General features: G+C 35.0%; 1 protein-coding gene across 1 annotated transcript in view; it reads right to left on the bottom strand.

Moving 5' to 3' along the window:
* The window catches only part of CHM (CHM Rab escort protein), a 70,329-nt gene that overhangs the window by 36,701 nt on the left and 13,417 nt on the right, over positions 1-20,211 (bottom strand). The window contains exons 3-8 of the mRNA XM_040614246.1: positions 12,138-12,210; positions 10,815-10,939; positions 6,142-6,517; positions 4,161-4,277; positions 3,367-3,487; positions 721-946 (exon numbers count right to left, since the gene is read on the bottom strand). Coding sequence (XP_040470180.1) covers positions 721-946; positions 3,367-3,487; positions 4,161-4,277; positions 6,142-6,517; positions 10,815-10,939; positions 12,138-12,210 — 1,038 coding nt within the window. The remainder of the gene's footprint in view (positions 1-720; positions 947-3,366; positions 3,488-4,160; positions 4,278-6,141; positions 6,518-10,814; positions 10,940-12,137; positions 12,211-20,211) is intronic.

Here is a 20,211-nt window from a genome sequence, read left to right as displayed (position 1 = left end):
GTACAAGTCACAAGTGGAAGCTTGCGGTCTATACAGATTTACAAAATGATGCCAAGAGAATAAGGACATGATTTCACATCAGTTGCGCTGTTTGTGTAAGTCTATGACGTAAAAAAAGGTGAAAGAATTATGTATTTTTTCATTCATTTCATAAAAAGCACAATTCTTCTTCTTTCAGAAAAATCCAGTTCATTATTAAGTATCTACCCATGAATGGCAGGTGCACTCTCAACATTAATCAGTAACACATTGAAAACATACATCACCCTGTAACTTCCGGAAGAGTGAAACACAGATCTTCTTAATCTACCAAAATACAGTCGTCATCCTTTTGGAAAGACATCGCCCCAAGTCTCCTCTGACAGTTTTAAAAAGGGATAGCTACAAGTAAGTTAAATTATCTTTCCAGTTTCCTAGTACTTCCTACCACAGGCACCCACTACAACAGCCAGCTGTTACAAGCTCCATTTGTCATACAATGAAAATTGTTTCAAAGTATTAGAGGAGCATAATTTCCAACATTTTTCTTCTTTTTTTTCCTTTTCTTGTGGGGTGGGTGGGGGCGGGTGGGGAGGAAGATTTCATAGCCAATGAAAATGTAAAGCGAGCAAAATCAAGATGCAATTGTTAACATGAAGATTCCTACTGAATGGTATCTATTAGCATTAGGTTACCAAGGATTTTATTTTTGGAGGACACTATTAGAACAGTGAAGCTCACCTGCAGAAGCACTGCGGGATCTCTCCTTGACCATACAGAGGAAACAAGAATGGTGTATTGCCATAGCGGCCAAGGCACTGAAGAAATTTTTTTGTTGCCTGAAGACCCTCAAGAACACTGCAGTCAGTCTCCGAAACCATTGCAATAGAGTGAAGAATGAAGTGCTGCAAGCTGGGTGTTAACTTTCGTGTTCTTAAGAACTGAGCAAATGTACTGTTCTCATACTCTGAGGAAAAAATAAATTTAGGTAAAGGATATAGTATAGCATTTATATCTTCTCATACACTTTAACTTAAACACTTTTGTATTTAAACAAAAGCAAATGAGTTTTTCAAGAAACATCTTGCTGAAAATGGATAATCTAAATTAAAGTTTAAAAATGTAGTCCCAGAAAGTGAGTTCTCAGAAGACAGAAATATCACTCCATTAAAATATTTCAAAATAATGCAAACCCTTTATAAAGGGTCTCCAACAGTCTAGAAAGCAACCTCTAAATATGGCCTCATCTCTTCGTCGGTGGAATTGATCTAAACCCATTTCTCAAAGATGTGAGAAAAGTGAGCAACTGTGGACAAAAATCCTCAGAAGTGCCTTGGGACGCAGTTGCCTGTAAATTACCCCAAATGTTATACCTGAATGACAGCCATTCACGAACAGTACTGCTGAATCCATACTGGTATGGTAAGAGTGTATATGTATATGCAGCCAAGCCATTCACATGAAGTTTTAATCCAAAGATGAAAAGGTAAAATATTTAGTCTCTAATTGATGACTTGCTCCAACAAGCAAGTATGGATTAGACACAAAGATCACAGGGATGAGGAAGCGTATCTCCCCTTTAAATTAATACTATTGCTGACACATTTTGAAACTGAAAGAAAAACAAGTCTTTTTGAAGATGTTCAACACAAGTATCGTACGCCATGGATACGTGTCTGAAAAATTCAGTTATCTTAATAGCTAAATAAACTTTTTTCCAGGAAAAGACTGTATTTAAGCAGTATCATACTTTCATATTATTCAGAAATCTGCTTTTAAGCTTATTTCAGTCATGGATAAATTCATAGGTAATTCAGAAACACTTCCATCAATGGTGGGCTAGTCTTATCAAGTTATATATTCTGTTCAAGATTCAACCACTGTTTTATTACAAATGTACCTTGCTATCCTGTGTGCAGCCATGCAGCAAGTCATAAAATCACAGGGTTTTTTTATCACGCTAAAAAAATTCTCAAGTTTTTCCTCACTTCAGACTTTTCACATAACTCCAAATTTTACAGAAAAAAGCTTAAAAAATTTTTACACTATCATGAACTCTCCCTATTAAAAGTCTGCCTTCCCACGAATGTAATGATCTCACCGAGAGCAACTTTAAATTTCTGAAGTCTTTACATTAGACTAATCTAACTAAAATTATTCCCAATTACTTGCCAGGCTATTTTAAAAGGTAGGAACAAAATCTGTTTAACTATCTCTGCAAGTAAAATAAATTAATGTCATTTAGGTACATGAATCAATGGATTCATTTAAAATTGATGTGGCGTCTCCTTTTTTTACTTAATAAATTTTCTAAACACCACCTATATTCTCACGCTGAGCACCTCCATTTCTTCCAGTGGCAGCAAACCTGAAATTACCTGTAATCTATAAACCACTTCAGCCTAATGAGTTTTTTTCCCCTTCAGGATTTTCTGGAGTTCATTACAGACTCACTTTCTCCTAATCTTACAAGATTGTTTTCAGTACTGACCAATTGTCTCTTGCACATGCTTAAAATATTTTTCTCTAACGTTTGTACCTAATCTAAGGGTCTTGTTTAAGTAATCAAACCAGTACCTCAACAATTATTTTTTTCTAACACTAGATTCTGTCAAAAATACTGCCTAGCCAAGCCACCACCAAACTACAAAAGCACCGATATATTTCAGTCTGAAACATATGTCAATAGTTTTAACTATTTTTCTTCCCTCGTTATTTCTTTTTGACAGATTTTTCTTTTTTTGCCTTGGTTTACTTTCAGACTCCAAGAACTGAGAACACTTCATCCTTTGTACCCTGAAGTACATAAACCTAAAGCACCTTTCTTCTGTTAGCCCATTTCCCTCTCTGACCTGATGCTCATTATTCTTTGCACGTTACAGCTCAAATCTATTCAGATTTTCTCTCGTTTAAATAAGCCAAGAGTTGAGAAAGGCACTTTGAACTGGCCCTCTAAAACTAAAAGGCATTAAATTACATTACTTTCAAAGCAAAAAAAAAATTCATTTTCTCTATTTCTGATTTTGTGGCAACATACTGTGAAGATTTACATATTATCCAAAAACCCAGAAAAATCAGATACATCACACCATGTTAAAAAATACCTGGGAGCGGGGACGAAACACCTAAAAATGTGCAACCATGTTGTAATATATAATTTTGCTGTTAAAGAAAAACTTAAATAATAAATGATGTGGGAACTAGAAGAGCATGTGCTTAAGTAGAAGAATTTAACATTGAAGTGAAAAGGTCATAAAAAGGTCAAAGCATACTTTGAAAAAGAATCCATAAAAATAAATTGCATGAAAACACAGGAGAGTTATCAACATTGTGCATAACTGAATGAATTCGTAAGAAGAGAGTGTACACTGTTCAATGAAACACTACCTTGGTATTCATCAGGGTGTTGTTCATAGTCCAAACAAAATGTCAAAAATTTCATTAGCATTCTCTTTTCCACCATACTGAGCTGTCTGCTGTTGAAGACATCTGCTCTAGAACAAGGTACCTGGAATACATATTTTAATAATTTCAGATACTTTCCATACTCTGGATCTGAAAAGCATCAAGCAACATTACAGATTACCTAACAAATATTTTAAATTATTATTTTTATTATAGTTATTTTCTTACATATTTATTTCCGTCATTTCCTATTATAACTATACTAAGTTACCAATTTTCCACAATAAAAATATTTTAAAATCTTTCAGCCTCTTCCCGTTTTTATTTCCCTTCAATTTCCCTTGCACATCTTACTGCAGAGTTAATCAAAAGAATTGCAATAATTAACTGTGCCAAAATCTTTTGTTGCCATTATCACACCAACGACATCTCTTCTAAGCAGCAGAGACACAAATCAAGCCTATCCTACAAATCTTAAAACCTAAACCCTACAATTCTTTAAGAATTAACTGCCAAGTCAACCATGGTCAAAATATTTGACATGAAGCAAAGATTTATGTCAATAATATACTGGACTGGACCTTCTTATTTTAGATTTTTTTTTAAATTATATATAACACATAGAAACACCTTCTCATTCCAGAAATGAAATAAAAATCAGAATCTTAACGAAAAACACTAGCTTATTATTACAAAACTCTCAAGAAACCAATTTCAAGTTTCTTGACTTGAAAAAAAATGGTATTAAACATACACAACACATTGTTTTACAATACCTGTTCTACTTTTCCTTCTCGAAAGGCAAGAATTCGTGTTGCATTTTTGAACTCCGCATATCTGCTAACATTTGACTTAATCAGAAGGTCAATTAACAGACCTCGGGAGTAAAGCAACTGCACAGTGAAGAAAAAGAGAAAACAGTGAGTAAAGAAGAAGTGCTTACACTGGAAGAAAACAGTGATACCAACAGTATTCATTTGTAAGGTGCTTTCTATAGCTATTTACAAGTACACACCGTGAAATAAAAACTGAAAAAAGAGCTTCAAGATGTAGTATGTGCAAAGTAATATTAACTGAATGGAAGAACCATACAAATGGAGGAGACAAAGCAGTGCACAGCAGAGAAAGGGAGAAGGTGTCAGCCTACTGCTCATTTAGTTTTATTAGTCTGGGAGTCATAGCCTGGGACAATTTTTTGCATTGTCATTGTGGATAATTTCTTGGTATTGTATGCTACATATCCTTGAACACCGTATTTTATAACCTTCATTTCCCAATATCAGTGAAGTACATGACGCTGTCTGCGTAAATCATCACTAGCTGTTCCTTAAATTACCTGAAATGATAATGCCACATTTTCTAAATGTAAATTCCTTAAACATGCAGTTAAGATACAGTCTTAATATTCTGTTATATTAATTTATATTCTGTCTACCTTTACTCTTTCTATAAGCTACAGATATATTATGTAATACTGAAGGGACAGAAATGTAACTACTAACTCAAGACATATGCCTGAACTGAAAAGCACTGGAGATTAGTTTAAACCTGCTTCAAGTCTTATGGCCTTGAGTAACAGAATTTGCACAATCACACAGGAATTTTCAAGATAAAGGTTTACTGGAACACCAACAAGGACACTGCGAGGAAGTCTGTCACAGTGCCAGAGAGAAACCAACACCAACTACTAGTCTTGCCCTGATGCCTACACTTCTGCCAGATTTTCTGGAATTCATTGCAATTAACACCATGTAACACAGTGGCACCAAAAAAGCATAAAAAGGATACAAAATAGCATTATTATCTGCTAAACCACTATACACTCACTATTGTTTTCATGATGTCATTCCAATGATGCATGGAAGAGTTATCTACCTTTGGAACACAGAGACAGTATTCGGAATAGTGCATTTTGTACTGTCTCCACAAAGAATTTAATAAGTTATTGAGGAACGGCTTTTTTCCTCCCAGTTTCCAAAGGTTCGCAAAATCGTTTCATGCAGAATATGAAAAATTCAGCATTCAACTTTGAAAACACTTCACTGTACTGCAGAATACACAGATAATCTAAAGCACAGAAGTTAAGAAAAATTTCCATTTAACTTGCATTTGCTCGGCCATACTCATATACTGTGAAGTACGTAAAAGGCAGATTTTACAGTTTAAACAGTATGACATTATGTCAGGTTCTCAGTAAAATGCCCACTAGTAGGAATTCAACACAATAATAACTCACTGTAGTCAGTGTATCTTATGGATTAACTAATCATTTTTTTTTCCAATATTACAATTCCGTGCTTTAGTCTGGGTATAGAGAGGAGAGATAAGTTTCACAGGAAACCCTAAAATCTAGGAAGCACTCCAACAGAAAATTATTTTTCATTTTAAAGACATCAAAGATCTAAATGTAGATTGATTTTTCCCTGCCTAAACATATAATGTTTTTAATGGTACTATTTTGCAAGTGCAATGTTGCAGGTATTACCTTAAGTGCTAAATTTCAGGAATTTTATCCTTATGGACATAATTCTGAGCTATGTTTCATGGTCTCTTTGGTTAAAAACAAACGCTAAAGAGCATATATGAAATAGCTCCTGTTTGTTTTTAGGCTACCAATTCTTGCTTACTTCTCAGGAGTGTCTTTTTTGCCTCAAAGATACTGTGTCAGCCCTCCTCAACATTAATGATTTTTTTTTAAATTTCAGTATTTTAAGCAAAATAAATGAACTTACATGAAAACAGTCATTCAGTTCCTACCTTGGAAACTAAATCAATATTAAACCTTCTGCCTTCTCTAACAATTTGGGAATATGTAATTTTCTTGCGTTCTTGGGCAGGAATTTCTGAGGGTGCAGGTTCAGTTTTTCCCAATTCCAAAGCGGACTCGCCTAAAGCCACACTGTGAGAACTTTCATTCTCAGAGTTTATTTCTGTATCGTTCCCTTCCACTGGACTTGCAGGCTCAGTGCCTGTAGCCTTTTCTGGTCCCTGGCTCTCAGGCTCCGGTACGGCACTCTCCGCTGCTGGGCACTCTTCCTCCAGTTCCTGAGCAACCCCCTCAGCACCAGAGGCTTCAAAGACAGGCAACTTTGTCAACGCACCAGCTTCTTCAACATCTTCAGCTGAATCCTGACTGATTAAAGACACAAGGGGAAGAAGGGGGGGAGGGGGGGGGGGGGGTTGGGGGAAGAAGTCTTTTAAAGGGTCTTAAAAATTTGTTTAAAGTTTTGAGACAGTGCCAGAATGGAAACCTCAAGTATTTCCAGGAAAAGCATTAGACTTTCTTTATTCTGGCCAAATCAGGTGTACCACCCACTACAGAATTCTGGTTCTTTGACTGCAAAGCTGTAATTCAAGTGAGGTATTTTTATTAAGCAGAAAAAGAAAACAACCAAAAATGTGGGTTCTTACTTTACACAGACTCAAAAGATGGAATGAGCTTATGATGAAAATCAAAACTCATGTGGGTGAAACATAATACACAGCTACATAAAAAAAGAAATACAATATTTTAAAACTGAAACAGTAAAGCCATTTGATTAGGTTTTTCCTGTGGATTAAAAAAAAAAAAAAAAGCCCTTTGAAATTGAAATGCAAAAATGCACTACTAAAGTCATTAAGCTCAGATATTTTAAAAAACAAACTCATGGAAGAAAACAGAAGTGCTTTATACAACTGAGCCTACTTTGCCTCATACTCTCATAGCAAGTCTGTAAGAGAAGCACACAATTTTGACCTGAAGTTTAAGTAAAACTTTCAGATTACTTTTTCAACTCTGACCTTGCATTCTAATTAGCTCTTCTAGTAAAATTCACACAGAATAAAGTTCCCTTACATAGCAATGTTATTTTTATGCAAGTGTTACAAATTTGTGCATAGCAGATGAAGGCAGCCAGTCCAAAGGAGGGACATAACCACAAGCTTAGTCTGTATAGTCCATTTGCTTTCCACAACACAATTTTTTAAAATTCCTCTTATAAAGCAGATCTCCACTTTTAATCTCATCTACTCTTTTTATCTTGAACTTCAATGACATTTACCTTAGAAACTGGTACTTTTGAACTTAGGATTTGAGTTTATACTACCAGCTGAGATGAATCAAATCAACGTCATTGTAAGTGAAAAAAGTTCAGCAGTAATTTCATACTATCTTTTTATCTTTGTACTACAAGCCATTAATGCACTGAATAAACAATTTAATCTTGGCTGAAGACTAATGAACTATGATTTTAAATGTGACCTGCAAACATACAGTACAAAATTTCAGTAACTAACAGGATGGTTACAATTCACTGAACAGCAAGCAATTACTCAGTATACATATAAAAAAATGCTCCCTTGCACATCTGTAGCCTTACAGACAGAAGCAGGGGGCAGGATAACGAAAACCCTGTATCCTTTAGAAGTTGCTCCTCACTTAGGAACTCAGGGAGCTCACGTGGGCTCATGAAAATAAGAGTTTGGAATAGGTCTCTCAGCTTATGCACAGCCACCAGGAAGCGTTTATTCATGAATGGGGTAACATATTGCCCTGGGAAATACAGGAACTACTATAAGGAAGCACTAATGAAAGAGGTCTGTACATCTGTTTCTGTACATTAATTATGTCTTCTTGCTTCATATTGCAAGCATTAAATAACTATAAAATATCAAAGAAAGATAAGCGCTTTGTCAAATGTTCTTTAAAAAAAGCGATCTCTACTAAAAATACAAATGAAAGTCAATTAAATTTTGGGTTTGGATGTTGGGGTATTTTCAGGAATTTGTAACACGGCATTTCTGAAAACTGCCAAAGCTATTGCCATTAATGCAGTAACTAAGAATGTAGCTTTTATTTAACCCATCCTAAAGTTTTTCGTAACACAAAATTTCAGAAGTTTTCTTTCAACCTTCGAAGCTCAATGACCAGTTCAATCTTCTATCAAACATACTTAGTACTTTCAAAATAAAAGTAAAATTTGGATTCAAAATACACTGTATTTTTTCTACATCACTCTGAAAAGCAGTATAACAAAAATGTTGTATTTACATATTTTAAATCTCTACTCAATTCCTATTAATGAATACGTAAATCTGCATGATTTGCAGCTGTACACATTTTATAATGAAAGTCTAAAACCAGTCTATAATCTAAATTCATGACATCCCTCCTATAGGAACAAACATCCCTGAATAATGCAAGAACTGTCTATAAAAATTACTCAAATTGAACTTCTGTACAGACAATTCTTCTCCTAATTCAGAAAAAAATAATACATCTGCAGACAAATTGTTGTGTAAATTTAGAATATTATCTTCCACCATTCATCAATTAATGGTACTAACAAAGGAATATCTTAAAATGAATGTGTCTTATTAATGCCTTGTAACAGCAACCCCTTCAGATAGGTCAAATGAAAAATTGCCAACCAGCTGGTTAATTTATTCAGCACAGGTGTTCACTATTTATTTTTCAGCCATTTGCCTTTTTTCAATACAGCTTGTTGTAGACACAGTATTCTTTCCTTTTGATGGATGCACTTTGTTCTAAGGCCATTCATTTCAGATTTGCACTGTGTATATTATACTGCTACCCAGCTGTTTATTCTTTCAAAATAAATGTTTAATGGTTACTTCATAGGAGTTATAAAAGTTATGCAAAAACAACAGAATCCAGCCAGAACGTGTAAATTGTCAGAAACACAATAATTGACTCTTTCAGAAGTTTTAAGTTACTTTGGAAAACTTTTTCTTTGCTAGGCTTATTAATCTTACCATTTTTCCTCGTAGGCTTTTGCATTTTTTTGGTGATAATCAAGAAAGACAGCGTTATACTGCCAGCCTAAGTTAAATGCTTGACGGCAGAATCTTCTACTTTGTCCTGACTCAAGTATTATGCTCACTTCCAGAAAGTGTGAAATCTTAGTGCTAGAGGACTAATTTTTGAGCCAACCTTCAGTCAGCGTTGCATCTTCTCAGGAAAATCGTATGCACAGTTAAGAGACAATGAAACCTTTAATCCAATTTAGTACTGATTCCAAACAATATTTATTATGCAACAGGATTCCAATTACAATATTCAACTGATACTGCTTTAAAAGAAGCATAACATTTTATCTGCACGACAGTCAAGCAGCCATTACTGTACAATATAAAAGTTAGGAAAATTCTGAGTCTGTGACCTTCAGATTGTATTACTGTAATTCAAGCTGTTTTTTACTTTTCCTACCCATGATGTTTACAGAGAGCAAGACATGTTTCTGTATTCGTATCTGTCAATGTTTCATTTAGCTGCCTATAATATTATCTAAGGGATTCAAGGTTAAACTTACATTAACTATCCCAGAGAACCTTTCAGGAATTCAGAAGAGTGTTCAGATCAGTGCAAAATCCAAAAGATAAAAATTATTAATAAGCACAAAGAAATAGTTCAGTTTTCAATTAAGGCCCATACAATTTCCATTCATTATTACTATGCTTACGCACCGTTCAACGCTAGTGCTTCACAAGGTTACTTTCAGCTGTTCCTTGGGTTTTCAACATGGCATTGTGAAAAGCTTACCTTCTGCATGACTTATCTATAACAAGGTATCTTACTTCCATTTAAAAATCTAAACAAAAAAAGAAATTTGTATTCTGAACTTCTGCTGATGCAGATGTACCTCTATGAATAACTAACTAGAAGATATTTACCATGTATCAGTCCTAAGATGGCACGCTATTCTTCATGTGCATACGCAACAAATCTTCAGAAAAACATGTATTTCAAATTAAGCATGTATTTTTTGCACACTATATGTAAAGAGCTGAGTTATCTTACTTCAGAAACAGAACAAAGGTGATAGCCCCAAAAAGCTAACTTACTACGTTACCGGAGCCTTTGACCACGCAATTCCATCTAAAGCATCATGGGTAAGCACTGCTTGGTGAGAAACTTAAATCCACTGAATATAAAAATGACAAAGCACTTTAGCACAATTAAATATTTTATAGTTACAGTACCACTGTCCATTTGTGTTCCTATTCTTGTGTATTTAGTTCATTTTACATGTACTTATGAATTTAATTTTTTACTATGAGAACAGCAGCTTTTAGCCAAATTAAGAATGGAAAAATTTAATATATGGCAATGCATAACTCCCTACTACTAATAATACCTAGAAACACACTTGTGTTTTCTGCTTAGAAGAAAATTATCAACTCACCAAGTTGGCCAACAAATTGCATTGCGTCCCGATAAGGTCGTTTAAGAAGCATCAGTTAGCTTCAATGAAGTGCAAGTGATTTCAATAAAAGCAAAAGGACATTAAGAACATTTCAGAGGTCATGGTTACTTTTTTGAAACAACATGAGTATGGCATCATGGTGAAATGCTTGACACTAAAAGTACAATATGATTATTCACCTCTGGGCATATAAAATTATTTTTGTATTTCTGTATTTATACTTACTCGCCAAAACAGAAATCTTCTACATGTTGAATAGTTTTATCCTTCTTGCTCAGAGGAATAGCTTCTTCATTCTCAAGGATCAGTTTTCTCCAATCTTCACATTCATCATTGGTATCTGCGTTTTTCTTACAAAGACAAATTATAAAATTACATTTTGTACTGTGCTAGCTGCTCTTGTACTATAAATCCCTGTACTCTCAAATAACGTGTTGTACCATCTTGTATTAAAAAATCAACCAAACAAACAAAAAGAATGATCATAACTGTCTTAATGCTTTTTCTATTCAGGTTTTTTGAGTTACAACAGTTAGAGCTGGTCACTTAATTATAACATGCCAACATTTTTACTACATTACTAGCTCTAGTAATCCGAAAATACAGTGTTAAAAGGAATATGTTTTAACGGAGTTGAATATAACTTTGAACACAATCCAAAAGACACGTTTGCCACAGCCAGGATAGTGCCAAATTTTGTCACAAAATTTTCAAACAGAGACCATGTGAAAAAAATATGGTGATTTGCACATTATATTGATTTGTCCACAGAAGAATCTGTAAATTATACAACAGAACCCTGAGAATATTAAGTTCTGACATTGAGCAGCTCCACTGATTACACCACAAGGTAGCACTATGTAATAAACAGGCATGAGACTGAACTGAAAAAGTTCCATCTTCTCCAGACCAACAGGCTTGTAACGCTTCAGTAAATAATACGAACATCCATTTGCTAATATAGTCCAAGTGCTCAATCTCCTAAATTAATATCCTCTTCAGAAGATTTCTAGTGGACTGTCATGAATTAGATAAACTTTGGTCATTGAAAAATACACTATCAACATTAATCTTTTTGTCCTGGTTATAGGACATTTCAATGCAAGGATCCAATAACTACCTTTGTCCCAGTTAAAAAGAATCAGCTGAAAGCACACAAGAAAACCAAAAGGGACTGAAACATCAGAGAGAGGGAAATAATCAAACAGGAAATGGAAAAGACCAGCTTATCGTTTACAGAAACTGCTGGAAAAGGAATCGAAACAACAGTTCAGTTGCTTCTATATAAATTCAGGAACCCAAAAGGTATGACTGAGCACTAGACTGGTCTCAGATAACAGTATTAATAAACCAGGCATATCAGAGTCTTAGAAAGCTAGGCCAGATGGTTAAGTCTTAACCAGTAAAGTTGGAAACTAGAAACCTCTTTCATCTGGCAAATTACCAAAGAGAAGGAGCATTGTGGTAGTATGTCTCGTAATAAATTATGCAAACAAACAAGATTTAACATTAAGTAACACCAAAAGAAGTAATTTGGGAAATTTTTACCTGATTTTCTTTAATCCAGGACAATAATCCTGAAAAACTAAAGCTGGCCCAGTTTCCACCATAGTAATTTCTCCTGTAAAGAAAAAACAACAGTGAAACTTGATGGACACATAAATCACAGCTTTTCCACGTTTAAAAGAAAAAAAACAACCAAGTTTGAGACACTCAAAATGTTTTCCATGACAGATTTTACAGATACAGAATATAAAAATGGGTATAATGTTTCACAACTCTTCACGAGATGTAAAATTTCCATTTTCACTCAATTGTATGCATCTCTGACCAAACAGACTATCATCCAAAATCAAAGTATCTGCAGGGTAAAATGAATAATGCTAAGAAAAGCACACAGGGTGCTATGAGTAAAAGAAGAACACAGACAACACTGCTTCTTGGCCAGGACTGACTCTACACCTCTAACTCAAACATGTACATCATTACTTATGTCTTTACTTAGCGTGGAGCCAAGCCAACAAGTCTGCCAGTTTCAAGTGCGTTCTCAGAAAAGCCAGTTCAGGTTTTTTGCATCCATACCGCACTCCAGAGGTTCAGCTTCAGGCAGGACCTAACAGCTTTGTCACACCAGCACAGCTATACTGCTTCTAATTGAAGCTGATCTGGAAGTTAATAGAATTGTACTGCACATCACTTCTAAAAGACCAGTGCTTCATGAGGTGGCTATGCAAAGGAGGGTTAAGTAAACTGAAACGAGGTCCAGACAGTGGAAACCGCATCTCTCTTATCCACTATGTCAAATAAAGGAAAGTTCACTCCATTATTTATCTACTGCTTACAGAATAGATTATGCTTATTATAGACTGTTAAGATGCTCTGGCAAAATTCCTATTAAACTGCATATACTGTAGGTGGAGCCAAAGGAATTGATTTGTACAAAACGATCATACCACCCCGAGTAATTCTCAGTTTATATTTACCAGCTTCTTTCTTGAGAAATACTAGTTTATTTCTTTTGAATCACATAAAATTAATAGTTCTTTTGTTAATGAAAGAAAGACTCTGTTTTCCCTTTTAAAATTTTTTCTATCAATATTTCTCTCAACATCAGTTGGATTAATTAGCTTTTGTTATCATGCATAACACATCTTAAATATTTGACAACTCTGATAGGAAAAACTAATAGAGCAATTACATTTTAAGAAAACCACTAGTTCTTGCAAAATAAAAAAAGTCATTTCAGGATTTAAGTGTTTTCTGGCACCGTATGCTGGCACTTCAGAAGCGTGAAAGGTATCAAACATATCCTCCTGAATGGATTATCAAGTGTTACTGTATACACTACACTAAACCAAAAAACAACAAATTTAGGGAGGAAGTTTGTATTTTACAGAAGAGTGTGAAAACTGTTAAATTAAATGAACTTAAATCTTATCATAACCTCCTCCACAACTGAATTGTAGAGATAAGTGTGATAAAAGTGAAAAATTAAATTCAGGTTTGATTCTACTGTTTATGATGGGATGGTTTTGACAAGGCTTATCTGCACTGACAAAGACTTCATTAGGAGTGTCAGCCCCTTTACAGTACAAGAGGCTGATGCTCTGTACCATGTTGCTTACTTAGCATATGAAGGACAGATGTCTGCTAAACAATGCCTAATTGCTCCTGACTAGAAACTGACCTAAAAAAGTCTTTCAGCTACTGCAAGGCAATAGTGAAGAACATAAATAGGACATCTTTTGCAAAGACAAACAAAATCCAGCATTCACTGAATTAAGGTGGCTTCAACAACAGAACATGGTGCTTCAGGCTGGGAACTGGGTGGACTGGGTCCATGCTGCAGGAGAAGGCAAGCAGTCAACCCTGCAATTTGGTTACTCTAAGCAGAAGAACTCCATGAGCAGATCCCTTAAAAACCAGAAACTCCAATCACCTGTAAAAAGGAGTCCCTTCTTAACGCTTTGTATGAATAACATGGGTGAGGCATACAAATTGCTGCTATTGGTAGCATACAGGACACAAAGCAATGAGGATTAAATATATTAAATGCCTGATTCTGTCAGATCTCAATCTGTAAAACAGTAACTTTTAGCAGCCAACGGTGCAGTTAAATTTCTTGCTTCTTAAGATTTGACTGAATAAAAAGCTGAATATCCATATATTATCTGCGACTTCTGGGATTTCCAAAAAACACAGCCATGAAGATTTATTTTTAAGGAAATCTGCTGCTTTAGTCACAAGTTTCCTTGAATATGGAATACAATCTGGCTGTCAGAGCAAGCAAGGCCATTGATCACAGAAATCACAGAAAACACCTGCCTAAAATTAGGACTGGGTTTCTTGAATCTATACCAATATAAATTCATGCATATTTAGAATATTTTAAATTAAAACTTTCAGTAAGAAAAATGAATATGTTATTTTGACAGAAAGTTACAGAAGTTTATTTGTGAGCTGTCAGACACCTTTGATGTAAACATTCCTCTGTTCTTCAGGTGGATTTTCCTTTGAAACTACTTTTCTTTTTTTAACCACCATTGACGTGAATCAATCTTTTCAACAAAGCACTCTGTAATGCTGTGCTGAAGCTCAATCAGTTTTGAGAAGATGGTATGGCCTTTCTCAAATGGAAAATGAATCGCAGCTGTCCTTCCTTTCCTCTGGCATCTCAGCAACCTTTCCCAAGTTATGCTGTAGCACCTCAAATATTAATCTTCTCTTGAAGCATCAACTTCCAGATTTATTTCCCCTGGAATTTTAATTAGTTTACCCCGCATTACACGATGAATCAGAATGGCTTAATTTTCTCATCTGAAAACACTTACAGAAATAGGGTATACCATACATTATTACCGACACAATGAGCAAAGGTTTTAGAAAAAATCTTGAAGAGGAATTCTGGAAAGAACTGACTAATGGTTTTAGAAGTATGAGTCCATCATAACCAAATAATTTTGTTGTAACTGCCCTGAAGATGAACTGAGGAAATCCTTAAATGCTCAAGTTCAAAGCCTAATTAAAGCTAAAATACCGCCCCAGTATCTCAAGGACTAAGTTCTTCTCCTCTCTTTCTGTACTGGCCAACTAAAGGATGGATATTTTCTCCCTTTTTTAGGGCTATAATTCTATTATACGCTAAGTAAAGACATGAAACATTTTCAAGGTGTAACAACAGTGTTAGAAATCAATTTTTCTACCAAGTTAGAGCACACATGTTTTCTTTTTCTACCATACATTATTTCCTAGATGGTATTTGCTCAAAACTTCTACTGTATTACCTGGATTTTCATGAAAATTAAAACATTGCTGCTTTTAGTTCATACTCTTCAAATCTTGAATCTGTAGTTCAGAACTGCTGAAGCCATTTTTACAATGTTTTGGAAGTGTAGCCCAAGTACAGTTTCACCTCAGCAAATATCTTAATTCTCTCCTCTCTTATATTAGTTTGTGGGTTTTTTTTCTCAGTTACTAACACCATTTTTTCTTCAATACTTCGAAAGAATTAGCAAATCCCAGTCCAGAACACTGAAATTGCAAATTTTTTCCAACTGATTAACATTCTTGGAATCCAAACCAAGAGAATATCTAACACGGCCTTTTGAAGACAGACTCCAATTTGAGAAATTGAAGACTTAGGAAAGCACAGCATACACAAGAAAAAGTATTTCATGGACTATGCCTGTTAAAAAGATGGCCTTTTCAGTGCCGTGTCTTAACAGCCATGGTATAGCTAAGCTGGTGATGTCTGAAGGAAAGCTGCTGATACCTCAAAATTGCTCCCAAGAGCTCCTGTATTTGTCTGTCCTGCATTTGATCTTTCAGAAAGAAGTCTTGAACCATCAGAGTAGCTGTCTTTTCCACAAGAATTTACTGCCACATCGATTTTAAGGATTTGAACACAAACCAACTTATGTTTCAAACCCATACAGTTTCACATGCTACCTATTAAGTACACAGTCACATGTATGAAAAATTCCCATTCTGGCACAGAAGTCGTGTCTAGGAGCATGAGAAGTGGACTATGCATTCTTGCCTTCCAAGAGGAAGGTTTAACTCAAAGATCTCTTGAGATCCTTCTGCTCAATAAAAGTGATGGTGGCAGTCACTTGTACTATATTACATTATATCCTGGGATATGAACATGACTAAAGGTAATTATCATGGACCAGCTGAGACCACATTTTACTCTCTAATACTTTTGCTATTAGATCACACCCCAAAACAAAATAAAAATAAAAGCAACTTTTTCAAAAAAGGTCAAAATTTTTGCCTAGGTTTCCTTACTTAAAGTTAAATAATTTTATTTTCCTTGCAAGAAATTGACCTGCTTTGAGAAGCAACCTTCTCATTATCTGGTTGCTGTGCCTACACTGCTACCTCACTTCACAGAAGTTAAAGATCAAAAAGAAGGCTGTATGAAGACACAGGTTGTATTACATCATATATTTTACAAGTTCCGAAAAGAAGTCAGACAGATTGTCTAGCAAGAAGTGGAACAAACTACAAAAGCAGGTAACTTGGAGGAGGGAGGTACAAGGAGGGTGCCCAGTAGGCTTTTGGATGCTCAGACGGAACAGAATTTAGACACAAGGAACACTCAAGTACTCTACAAAATAAGGTCAAAAAATAAAGGTTTCAAGTGTCAGGAAGCAAGACATGAGAAGTAGACAGAGCAAAGTGGGCACAAAAAAGGAGTTACAATCCTGGATCTTGACACTCCTTTGCCTTTGAATTATGCTCTACATGGAAAGATAAATAAGTCAACCAGGAAGGATGTAGACAAGAAAACTAGTCTACAAATGCTATACTCTAGATGCTGAAAATTGAGTAAAAAATGTAGCTAAACATACCTCACCTCTAATTGCCCCATCCTCAGTAGCCAAACCAGTACATAACTATATATGCATATAATTGTAAGAAGCAAATAAGCAAAGGACCAAAAGTAGAAAACACAACAAGCGATCAGGAGGAAGTCCTATGCATATGAACAATTAGTATGAGAAGTATATTCACTTCAAGTAATCAACTTTTACTCTTGATCTACCTTTCTTCAGCAACTCCAAGTTTAAACTAAGTGCCAATCTCCACATTTTAAATTGCAAATTACTTTTCTAAATCACTTAACAAATATCCTTGAAATTTCACATGTCAACAGCTCGTTAATATCTACAGTAAATGTAGCTCTCTGAAAAGAACCACAGATTTTATGTTTATTGAGACAGATAGCTGGCACAGAGAAATAGAGGTCCTTCAATTACTATTTGGCAGAAGCTAACTTTAGTTTAAAATCAGTCTACAGGAATTTATGGCAACACTGCAATGAAGTGACTATTTTGAATAAGATTAGCTACTGTTGATGGTGATGCTTGGACAGTGTTTATAAATCAAACTTAGACCTTAGTATTTTATAATAGGCCACTTCAAAACTATCTTGCATAATCACCTATGCAGTATATTATGATAAATTCAAACATGGCTGAAGATTAAAAGTAATAAAATGGTATACACAAGGTAACGAGTGCAAGTAAACTATAAACAAAGACTTTATCCATATACATTTTCTATAACTTCTGTCTAACAACTCAGACCTTTGCAGAGAACAAAAGATGAATCAAACTAGCACACTTAATGAAACCAAGTTTTTCAGTAACTCCAAATCTTATTTTTTTACAATCTGAAAAAAATTTAAGCTCAAAATCCTTCAAGAAGGAAACAACTTACACTGCTAAAAAGTTACATTCTGAATAGAAAGTTTTTTTTTCTTGATGAATTTTCAATTATACCGTTACTTTAGTAAAACAAAACTTGAAAATTCATCTAGAAATTAATATATTAAACTAGACATATAGTGGATAGAAATAAAATGTTTTAATCCAGATGAATCTCTGGCAAGCTTTCTAAGACTTAACTTTTGACTTCAAGCTCAAATGGCATCAGGGTGAGGGTTTTCCATTGGTTTTGGTAGGCTTTTTTTGCAAGAGTACTAACTTAAACAGGAAAAGCAGATGGCTTGAAACGCTTCCCTATTTATGGGGAGGGGGTTGTACAGTATAAACATTTCTTTTTCTCTTTTTTTTCTTTTTTTGCCAAGATATGGATTCTAGACCATGATTCAGTGAGCACATACACCCATTAAAATGGCAATTATTAATATGAGAGAAGAACACCTCTGTTATGAACACCTTCCCCTGACCTTAGTCTGCATTAGAGTTGGAAAAATAACTCCATAGGAGAAAGGAATCAAATGTGGAAGCCTTCATTTTCATCATAAAAACAAAAGCATATGTGAACATAAATAAGCATATTTAAGTGAAAACAGTAATAAACAAAATATGTATTCCACAGTTCTAATTGCCTGCTTCTCTGAGTTTTCTGAAAAGCTCTTCACCATAGCTAAAAATAGGCATGGATAAAAGAAATCAAAATTCCAGTGGCTAACCATTATTACGGACGTTGATAGCCAATGAATAAAAAAAATGATGAGAAATGGTTCATTTAACAAAATCTATGTAGTCTACCAGTAATACATGCATTAAGCTTAAAATCCAAACATAACTATTCTACTCATTCTATATCTGCTTATTTTAAAATAAAGTGTTTAATATTTTGGTTAGCAATCCCATAGCTGATTTAAGAACTACCATACCCAAATGTCTGACATTAACATACCCTTACACATTATGCATGAGGTCTTTATAGTAACTTCAGTATCACTAGTATGTAGTTGCATACTTCTTTAAAATTATTACAATCTTAACAGCTGTCTGTTTCAAATGAATCATTATTTACATTAAGTATGGAGCATAAAGTACTGTGTACCATTTCACTGTGATGTAAGATACGAGAATATTAACCCATTTAAAGACTTTCTTCCTTACAGTTCCAAGGAGTTTTCCATAGGTTCTGAAAGTAGTCCGTAGTGCCTGAAGATTCATTAATGAGTTCTTAATCCAAATGCCCTCCTATTGATAAAAATGACTGACTGAAGTTAATCTCCTGTCCTTACTCCAGTCCGAGACAGGAAGCCAGAGACTTTGTGGGCAGCACAACAGCAAGCTGAGCAACTGCAAATTGTATTTCACGCAAACAAGATAGTGAGCTAGTCTTGCAAATCTTGAAATTGCGTATGATTTCAAACCAAAATGTCTGAAAAATGAATGGGTCCTTTGAAGGGCTGCAGGCAAATGAGATTACAGAAGCTTAATCTTGAACTGATGATGTTCAGAGAACATGAACAGCAGAAAGCATATCCTTTTTAAGGTTTTGGTGCAATACAAAAAAAAAAAGAAAACTAAACCTAGGAGCTGTACACAGAGGTGCACATCATAAAAATTTTCATAGAAGAAAAAGCTCAAAAACACGATGTAAAAATAAAACACTATGCCAACCTTGCAATCACATTGCATCAGAATCATTCAGAGAACATCTAAGCTCACAGCACTCTTGCTGCTACCACCAACTCAGAACTGCCTGTCACACTGCTCTGCTGGTTTCAGCTAGAGAAGAGATAACAGGTTGACTGAAACTAGTCTCCACATAGACTTTTACTGGTTCTTAACAGTTATGCAGAAATTTGTTTAACCTTAGAAAATTATTATTCATTTTAGGCTATGAAAACATTTAGTGGCAGCAGCAGTGCTTAGACGCACTCCTTGCTTCCAGCTTATGACCCTCTCTCAAAATGCTATTAGGCCAGCAAACCACATAACTGCACTAACAATGGGACTGGAAAAGTAGCAAGGGCACAGGAGCCAGCTACAATAAAAAGCAGTAGCAAAGATGCAAAAAAAAAAAAATTAAAAAAAATAATCTGGACAATCATAACTTCATCTGACATAACGAACTACAGCAGGCACAGCGCAGATGTCTAGTACAGAAACCTCACAAAATACATTGCATTTGTTATCTTCTAGAAAAACACAGACAGTAAAGCAGCCTCAAGAGCTGCTTAGTAAAGATCGATCCTCTCAAAAGAGTTATGAGACAATCAGAGTTTTAAAGTGCTATAGGGGAGAAAGGGGTATTTTAAGAGTTTGTCTTGGTCAGCTCAGGCTCCAGCATTTGATCTCAAGCTTGCCTCAGAAACCAGAGCTCTAGACTTGAGTCATGCTACTAA

The sequence above is a fragment of the Falco naumanni genome, chromosome 14 (assembly GCF_017639655.2).
Source record: "Falco naumanni isolate bFalNau1 chromosome 14, bFalNau1.pat, whole genome shotgun sequence".
Lineage (NCBI taxonomy): Eukaryota > Metazoa > Chordata > Aves > Falconiformes > Falconidae > Falco > Falco naumanni.
The sequence above is the reverse complement of the archived record's forward strand: the minus strand, read 5'-3'. Positions and strand labels throughout refer to the sequence as shown.